The sequence below is a fragment of the Takifugu flavidus genome, chromosome 5 (assembly GCF_003711565.1).
Source record: "Takifugu flavidus isolate HTHZ2018 chromosome 5, ASM371156v2, whole genome shotgun sequence".
NCBI lineage: Eukaryota > Metazoa > Chordata > Actinopteri > Tetraodontiformes > Tetraodontidae > Takifugu > Takifugu flavidus.
The window spans coordinates 15129625-15139481 of NC_079524.1; the positions used below are offsets into that span (position 1 = coordinate 15129625).

Sequence of the window (9857 nt, forward strand, 5' to 3'; positions counted from 1 at the left end):
GCAACAGCAGTCTCTGTTTTCATTCATCTGTATAAAACATGTTTGTTTTACACAACTGCAGTTACAAACCAGGGCACAAGTGTAGCACTATATTAGAGTTAATATAAAGTTTACAAAGAATGTATGCTTTCAAATAAATAAGAAATCTGCTGCTTTTGAGAAGCAAATAGTGTCAAAAAGGTTTTTTTAGGAATCTAACTGTATGGATATTCAGTTTAGTTAACATAAGTGGTTGAATCTTTAAAGTGATTCCATAACTTTGTGAACGGAGGCAGTAATAAAACATGTATTTTCAGATAAGAGGTAGTGGTGGAAAATTCAATCCATCATTCCAAAAATGTTGTAAAATGTAAATTAACATAGAATGCAATAATATGGAAATATAAGAAACTCATATTATTTCCCATAGAACATCAGCATCCTTTATGAAGCTGACACAGAGTTGGGTGTCCCTTCGCCCTCTTTTCCATGATGGTCCCTCTTTCCAGTATAACCAACGATTAAATCGCTACCTGCTGTTGAACCTGAGAAGCAACAACATAAAAGGCTCTGCTGACACCTGCTGGTCTGTTTTTATACTGCAGCACAATTTGGTAGCCCCGTGTGTGTCACATTTGTGACAATTTGGAGTAATTTCCTATTTGTCCTACACCAGGATGCCTGCTCAGAATATAGGAAAAATCCTACCCGTCTGTTCGCTCTAATTTTCTTTTGTATCATTGATTATTCCATTTTCTATTCATTTACGTGTATTTACTTTACTTGAGCCGTTTATTTTGCTGTGCGTTGTCTTGTCTGTTTAATATAAATAAAGGGGGAAATCATGTTGATATACAGTACACGCAAGCGGGCAAATTAGCGCATGCGCAGAGGCGACATTGTAGAATTCCGGGTTTAAATTGTGCAGCGACCGTTGTCCATTCATGTTTTTCCCCTTTATTGTTACGTGTATTACAAAAAAAGTTTGTCGATTGTTTTGTCGATTTATTTTTTCATTTAATGTTACATTAATTACAAAAAAGTTGTCCATTGATCCAGTGACATAGAAGGGTAGAACGATATTCGCGGTTGATGTTTCTGGCGGAATGTTTTCACGGCTACGCGTCGCAGGAAATATGGTTTGACAGCGAACACTATTGTGTTTGTTTGTTTCGGAGCAGATCTTTAGAATTATCAATTATAATTAGCTTATTTTTTAAAAAAAAAATCAAGCACATATCTCGAAGTTGTTGCTTATAAGGAAAATGTTCGCGGGATTACCTGAGCTCGGGATATCCAACGGCGATGATCTTAAAGAAACTCTTACCAACTGCCCAGACCCTCTTAAAGCTATCGATCAGTTTCAGGTAACGGCAGTTTGTGATTTGTTCGGATAAATGTTCTCTCTTGCTGATTAAAATGATGCATTGTTCTAGCCATAGTATGTGTACAATTTAAATACCCGAATCTGTATAAATCTTGTAACTATTGATGTAACTATTGAGCGCCAGTTTTCTCTCATTTAACATGGCGGGGTTGCATATTTTACTTTTGTTTAATTCAAAGTGAACAAGCGTTTGAAGAGTTTGTACGGAAAAATCCCCAATTCTCATACTACCACTGTTACTATTTGCATGCCAAAGGATGTCCTGTTTACGAACGAACGAACACACAAATTACTTTTTTTGCCTAAATGAGTTAAAATATTTTTCCATCATTAAATTTAAAAACTTTAATTCACATTTTAATTATTTATTGCTGTTTTACAACACATCTATGATCTCTGAGACCAATATGATTTGGTTGTCAATATGAGTGTGCCTTTGGGACATGTGGTGCAAGTAGCTCTGCAGATACAGCCATGTTGCTAAAGTTTTAGCGTTGTCTGACAAGATGCTTTCAGCGATGTCCCTGTCAACGCTGGTTGTGTGTAACGGAAACGTGTTTTCCTGATGTGCAGAGTGGAGGGAGAGAGAAGCTGCTGAGTTGTCTTGATGATTGCCATGGTGAGGTCCGCATTAGTGACTTGAACTTCATTGGAGCCAATGGATCTGTGTTAGCAGTGAGGTGACGCAGGTCTGCTTGGACTGGTAGACCAGATGTGCATTGCATTCTGGACCATCTGATGCAGCTTCAGCACACGTGTTAGAAGGCCATCAGATGATTTTTCTGATGTTGAATAAGGCAAAAGAGGCACAACCACTTAGACTGAGGCTCTATGATCAAAAAAGTCTGTTGATCACCAATCCTGACTCCAAGACTTCAAACAGCCTTGGAAGAAGCATGAGACAAGCTGTCAAGTGTGATGTCAATGTTGTGATGAATGGAGTGGTTGTCTTGGAAAACCCAGAGCTTATTTTTAGCAAGATTCAGTTAGAGGTTGTTGTTCTGCATTTATACAGATATTACAGGGAAATAGCAGGATGAACTGGGTGTCATCTGCATAGCAGTACGAAAAACCATGATTGGCCCCAGTGAAGTAGTGTATATGGCAGTTTGAGCCACTCCTCTCACGATATTTTCTCCCAATTACACACTGATGATGCCAAATCGATTTTAAAGATCAAAGCTGTCATGAAAATGTCGGGTGAAAGTGATGCATGTTGTGGTGCATGATGTCAAGAAGTTGCAGATCCACCTGCAGATGTTGTTGACCAACTTTAACTTTTCCACCAGCAGTAGGACTGTGATGAATCCATTGTTTTATATTTTCTTCTAAAATGGATATGGGTTTCCCCTCAATTGGGACAATTCTCTGTCAATGGGAGCTGAACCTGCTTCAGTGGTGAGAACAGCAGCATAAACAGCAGCCAGTGGTGTAGGAGGTGGTCAGTGGGACAGTCATTATAAGGGCTGTGTTGAATATTTCCTGATGTACCCTAGTTGATCTGTATTCAGAATAATTCCTCCACTCCTACTCGGCAGCTTCACGCCAAGTACAGAAGTCCACCAAAGGCCCTTGTTAAAAGATTTATTTCGCTTTCTTCTAATCCTTATTCTCATTGTCATTTGTAACATCAGCAGCTTCCTCTGCACATCAGCCTTGAAATGAGACTGTCAATGCTCGGTGTATCCTACTAGACTGTTGCTGATCTGATGGACTCCATGTTTAAGAAAGAAATGCTTGGATTGTATTACAATTACTATTATAAGTGACATGATTTCAATATTTTGGTTCATTTTATCATTTAATACATTTATACTTAAGTTATTTTATTGTTCAGTATGTTTGAATCAATTTAGTCATTTTTTGTATTCATGATTAATTAATTATGGATTGGTTTTCAGGCAATTTCTTACCAATTAATGACTTAATTCCTTTAAGTTTTGAATATTTTCCAGCCAAAATGTAAATATGCATGGACAAAAGGATTCAAACCATTCTAGTACCTTTGCACCTTTAGAGACTGTCCTCCTACATTTAAATGTTAATGAAAGCAGCAACGGCTGATTTATGCTTGGTGATGTCACAACCGCAGATGGAGAATGGTATCTTGCTGCCGACCCTCCAGTCCGCTCTGCCCTTCCTTGATCTCCACGGAACCCCTCGCCTGGAGTTCCACCAGTCTGTCTTTGACGAACTTCGGGAGAATCTGATGGAGCGAGTTGCCGTCATTGCAGAGGGCAAGGAGGCAGACAGGTGTGTCACGATAGCAAGTAGACCCTTTTTTTGTGGTAGAAACAATTTTGTCGTTGATCTTTACCTCATTGTGTTAAACAGATATTCCAAACTCGAAGAGCTGCTGGAAAAGAGCTTTCCTCTTGTTAAAATGCCATCCATTCAGCCGGTGGTGATGCAGGTGCTGAAGCATCTGCCCAAGGCAAGTGCTTGTCAGAGCTCTGTCTCTGGTGGAAAATGGTGTACAAGTAACAAAATTTGTGATTTGGGATAGATTTTTAGCTGTGTGGCTCCGAAAATCAATGGCAAAACTGACTCTTACTGTGTTATCAGAATATGGGGACTCTGCTGTGATCTATATGTTGGTATACACTTATGCACTTACACTTATGCATCAGAGTATGTGTCTATAAGCAATCTTAGCTAGAAATGGGTAAATTCCAGAGTTCTTTATTCATTTTTACAGGATTAAAGGACCTGAAATGATTTTTCATGATGCTGACTGTGACTATACCCCTCTGGGCTATTGCGTGATGCGTTTTTAGGACACATACAGGTTAACTTACGTTAACTACTGTATTTTCAGTGGAGCTGATATTAGAGCTATTGAAGAATGTTTACTTGTTTATGGTTATTTGATTGTTATTTTCATTAGTGTAGATTAAAGAAAGAAAAGCTTAAAAATTTTGATTGCCAGCTATTCAGACTTTTTTTAGACATAGAAATAATGTTCAACAAGAACTTTGAATCTTTTCCTTTCTTTTGTGCTGACAGTTTCTTATCTGGTGATTATCTGTTGATGATGATGTCATCATCTTTGCCCATCTGCCTTTGCATCAAATAACATTTGAGCTGTGCTTCCCGCTGCAGGTGCCCGAGAAAAAGCTGAAGATTGTGATGGCCGACAAGGAATTGTATAAAGTGTGTGCTGTGGAAGTGAAACGGCAGATCTGGCAGGACAACCAGGCTCTGTTTGGCGACGAGGTCTCCCCCCTCCTGAAGCAGTACATAGTGGAGAAGGAAGCAGCTCTCTTCAGCAACGACGTCTCCGTCCTGCACAGTTTCTTCAGCCCATCTCCAAAAACACGGCGTCAAGGGGAGGTGAGTCTGACGTCTGAGCCGCAGTACCCAGACTTGGAGACTTGTTGTATGGAGCAATGTTATGGCTGTTGCAGGTGGTCCTGAAGCTGACCCAGATGATTGGCAAAAACGTGAAGCTCTATGATATGGTACTGCAGTTTTTAAGGACGCTTTTCCTGCGAACACGTAACGTCCACTACTGCACGCTGAGAGCGGAGCTGCTGATGTCTCTTCATGATCTCGACATCACTGAAATCTGCTCTGTGGACCCCTGCCATAAGGTCAGAACACAGAGACGATCCGCTCAGGGACGGTTTAGGAACACTGAAATGAACCCAAAGCCTGCACATAGTGTTTAACTCAGTTTCATCTGTGTTTTCACTGTATTCTTAGTTCACCTGGTGTTTAGATGCCTGCATCAGAGAGAAGTTTGTGGATGGAAAACGTGCCAGAGAGCTGCAAGGTTTCCTGGATGGGGTGAAAAAAGGACAAGAGCAAGTTCTTGGGTGAGAAACAGTGGATTGAGGGATTTTTTTCAACCATTATTGGGATTCCTAAACTGAAAATGATTTAACTTACTTAAGTTATTCAATCTTCAGAGAGAAAAACTGCAGCTTTTCTCAAAACACCTTTATATAGAACATCGAGCATCTTCTGTAGTTTGGAAACAGCTGTAGTTGTAAAAATGTTTCCTGGGATTAGCAGATGCAGACATTGATGACAAGCCTTCTGGTTTGTTGAACGCAGGCTCAGAACAGAATTACATACCATTCAGGAATTTGTTGAATTGGATTGTTGAACTCGTATTGAATTTGTATGTTTATCCTTTTCAGAGACCTTTCCATGATCCTGTGTGACCCATTTGCCTGTAATACCTTGGTCTTGAGTATCATGAGGAACCTGCAAGAGCTGCTGAGCCAGGATGCTTTACCCAGGGTGAGCCTGAGTGCAGATAACACTTAATTGTTGAGATTGTTAACCAGTTTATTGTTGTCAGAATCTAAAAAAAAGTAGCACTGACTGTAGATCAGAGCACATAACAAGTTACCAGCTATTCATCACTGGGCCAATATACAGAGGTAGACAAAATGTTCAGTCTCATCCGGTGAAGTCAGTGTTGACTTGAAAATAGAAAATTAAAGAAATATTTACTATTACGGGGAACCCAGCATCAGCTGTTGCCTATATGGAGGAGATAGCAAAGCTCACAACACTGAAACTTGTTTAAACCAAAGACGAAATAAATTCTTCAGACAAGAAAATAGAAGTCCAGCTTCCCTGGATGGAAGCACCAGCTTATTTATTTAAACATACAAATCCATCAAATGTGACTTGAGTGTAATGTGAGGATTTAAAAAATAAAATAATGGAATGATATTTAATATGGTCCACCTTAATATTTTGTTGAGTTGTATCCATATGTAGTTTGTTTACCTTCCTACTCCTAAGTCACAAAGTGCATCAATATTGAATTAATGTATTGCACACTGAGTTGCACAAGTCTACAGCTCATGACTTAGAATATAATAATGTGGTCCTTATCAAACTGGTTAAAAATTAAGTCATTAATTTTAACAAAGAAATGTGCAACATTCTTAAAAATAAAATAAAATTGAAATAAAATATAAAAAGTACCACCATTCCATCAACATACAGCTGAAATATGTGTATTTGAGCAGGATAGTCCAGATCTGATGCTGCTACTCAGGATGCTGTCACTAGGGCAGGGGGCGTGGGACATGATTGACAGCCAGGTCTTCAAAGAGCCTCGTCTGGTATGTGCACTTTAAAAAAAATCACTTAAATGAATCCATATAGGATCAATGTCTGAGCCAGTGAATATAGATCTTTGGTGTAACTGGGCTATTGTGTTGGTGCTGTCAGGATCTCGAGGTGGTGACCCGCTTCCTGCCAGCCATGATGTCAGTAGTTGTTGATGACAACATCTTCACCGTGGAACAGAAGCTTCCTAGTGAGGAGAAGAGCTCACAGGTGTATCCCACCTTACTGCCAGATGCCTTCTACAGGTGAAGAACTGACACTTTTCTTCCTCACTTCCTGAGTATAACTGATAGATTTATTTGAGCTACTACAGGATTCTGTCTATTTGATATGCAGTTCCAATTTTATGTCAGTTTCATTCTGAAAAAAATTTGCCCTCATAGGAGGGAAACACTGAGATCTGTAAAAGTGGAGGGCAGGAGACAGATGCACAAAAGCCATGCAGAAGCAGCTGAAACCTTAGATTACATACGTACTGGTATGTTGGTGTCCCTGGTTAGGATGAAGCAGAACAGACAATGATGTCCTCTGTTGCCAAAGCTGAAGTGGACGAACTTCAGTGTGAACAGAGAGAGAGCTTCCAAAAGAGAGCTTGCGCTGTCATAAATGTCCTGTTTCACATTGGAACAATCAATGCTGGACCTTTATTTTCTGTGAGAAAGCACATAGTTCATAGTTTTGGTATTTCTTCATTAAACCAGTACAGTACTGCCTTTCTTTCCTGTCTCGAGTTTTTCTCTATCTGTTATCTCTGTCTGTCTCTCTCTCACACACACAAAATGACATATCAATGGTATAACTGGCCCATACATTCAGCTTCCTAGTCAGGAATTATTGCTTTAAATCAAGCGTGTTCAGATTTCCAAAGCTCTAAAGTCATGTGTTTCTGCCAGGTACCTCCAGGAAAACAGGGTAGCCTGTGAGATGGGTCTTTATTATATATTCCATATTGCCAAACTGAGGAACAAGAATGCCCTGCAGAGACTCCTACCTTCTCTAGGTGAGTGTAAACTTCCTTGAATGGTGACTGAATAACAAATGTCGTCTATAGAAACAGAAAAAAATGTTTTATCTAATTAAATAAAGTTGCCTCTCACAACAGCCGCCGGTCTCACATACATTAGCAATACTCAGCATATACAATAAAATGCTGTGTGATCAACCCGTCTGTTCTGGAGACAGCGGCATGAACGTTTGTTCTCCTTCCACAGTTGACACCTATAATGATATGGCATTTGGGGACATCTTCCTGCACCTGCTGACAGGACACCTTACTCTGCTGTCTGATGAGTTTGGATCAGAAGACTTTTGTTCAGTTGTGTTTGACAACTTCCTTCTCACCTCCTTCTCCAGGTAAATCGTCTCACATATACTCTGCTTTAATGGAGGTGTAAATGCAAAAAGTATAATTATTTTTTTCTTTTAAGACATTTCAACTAGATCCACGTATTACTGTAAATCGGATATGTCCGTGACTCTTCTGTCTTCCAGTAAAGAGAACGTACACCGACACATCCTCCGGATGTTATTGCATCTTCACCACAAGGTGGCGCCATCCTACATGGAGTCGTTAATAAAAACTCTTGAACCCCCTAAACAGGTTAGCTTAATGAATTAATTAATCTTTTTCTTACGCACACACGCACTCGACTATGTTGTGGCGGCTGATGCACTAACGTGAACACAAGTCGCTGTTGCAACCACTATGTAAATAATTTGTCTGCATAAAAACATATTTTTTAACCTGACAATTCAGTTTAGTTTATTATAGATCCAATTAACCTCATTTTAATTACATGTGCCAAATCTATGACTAAAACGTGTGTATTTTGAGGTGCACTGTGTGACGCTGTAACCTTTGACCACAGAGCAGTGAGCAGTTGAAGGAGCTGTATACCAAACTAATGGAGAAACTGGAGGCCCACAAGAAGAGCTCTCCTGTACTAGAAGAAAAACCATCCTTGGATTTGGGATTGCACGCTGTGACTGTCTCCACCACCACCTCCTCCGCCCCAACCACACCCTTCTGAAGCCCTGTGAATGTCATTGATAGGGGCGTCCAGCTTTAGGAGTGTCAAATTGAAGGTCTGCCAATGGCTCCTTTTCATCAAGGGCCGTGTTGCTTTTCTTAACTCTGTGTTCTTTGTTGACTAATTGCTCTTGCCTTGTTCTTGTTCTTTCATCATTGTATTTCAACTGTCAAGAGTGCATCAATATTGTAAATAAATTTTTATTTAGAAATATGATGTGTAATATTGTTGTATTGATACAAAATGGATGTTGCGTTATATGGAGGGGAACTTTCAGTAACCTGTTTGATCTGACTACCTCACTAAAACTCCTACAGTTGTGTAAATGTCATTATAAAAAGTACAGTTGTGTTCCTGTTCTCTCCATTTAGTGTTAGGAACACTTTGATGTTGATTTCATCATCATCTTGTGTAGATCCAGCAGCATCCTGAGAGTTTTCATGTGTGTTGTAGGTTGGCAACACACTCCCTGTTTTGAACTCTCCAGTTATGTGATGTCAGTAACATATGCATACTGTATATATGTGAGTTAAATGTTATAATCTGCTCTTATTGATCCTCCTTTACAATCTGTTCAAAAGCCGTTGTGTACGACAATATACACAACAGTTTCAGGGTTAGTTATCAGGGGATGTTTCCATTCTCACAACAATAAAAAGAGAAAATCTGAATTTATTAAAGTAGATACAGTCTACAGTAGCATTGTAATTAATCATGTCTCAGCTGCCCCACTTGGCATAATGCAAAAACACAAAACACTAAAAGCTAAGTCAACATGGCATCAGCGGTGGTAATTTTTCAGTCTTTCAGGTGGAAAACACAGTTGCTGTTCACGAAGATCCCAAGAGGAGGGAATAAAGACTTCTGTTTCTCACACCATGTTATCCTAAAGGTAACCAAAAGTTCCTCACTGTGACAACAACAAAAAAAGACAATGATTTAAATAATCTGGGAGAAAAATAACAATACCAGCACCTCATTATATAAGAGTCAATATATCTAGGGGGCATAGACGTGACTCAGGAGCACCAGGCTGTATATCGGCTGGTGGTTTTTGACTGTTATAACAAACCACTTGTATTTCTGTCGGGATATTTTTATTTATTTTCAAGATTTGCATTATAAGTGAACACATATTTATTTTAATTTACAAAATATTTTGCATGGCCATATGAATGAAAACAGCGCTAATTGTGATTATTTGATTTTAATAAGGAAATTTAAGTTGAACATTGCTCATTGTCTTACAGGATGGAACTGAAGATTAAAACAAATTTACATCCTTTTTTGTATATTGTCAAAATGCAGACGTAAACTGGAATGTTTTATTTGATTTTTAAGTACAAGTACAAGCAGCATATAAAAAA

The 9857-nt window shown here is 39.1% G+C and overlaps 1 protein-coding gene across 1 annotated transcript; it reads left to right on the forward strand.

Moving 5' to 3' along the window:
• The first annotated feature begins 937 nt into the window (after positions 1-937).
• On the forward strand, positions 938-9184 carry nelfb (negative elongation factor complex member B). Its single transcript, XM_057033713.1, has 13 exons — positions 938-1346; positions 3459-3619; positions 3701-3800; positions 4469-4699; positions 4774-4959; positions 5072-5184; positions 5512-5614; positions 6358-6453; positions 6563-6705; positions 7354-7460; positions 7672-7813; positions 7952-8060; positions 8329-9184. Exons 1-13 carry the CDS (start codon positions 1245-1247, stop codon positions 8488-8490), a joined length of 1755 nt encoding a protein of 584 aa, XP_056889693.1. The 5' UTR covers positions 938-1244; the 3' UTR covers positions 8491-9184.
• The last annotated feature ends 673 nt before the right edge of the window (positions 9185-9857 follow it).

Coding starts and splice junctions, on each gene's coding strand:
- nelfb (XM_057033713.1), top strand. CDS start 1,245: ATGTTCGCGGGATTACCTGAGCTCGGGATATCCAACGGCGATGATCTT. Junction 6,454..6,562: donor TCTTCAAAGAGCCTCGTCTG/GTATGTGCACTT, acceptor TGGTGCTGTCAG/GATCTCGAGGTGGTGACCCG. Junction 7,461..7,671: donor GAGACTCCTACCTTCTCTAG/GTGAGTGTAAAC, acceptor CTCCTTCCACAG/TTGACACCTATAATGATATG.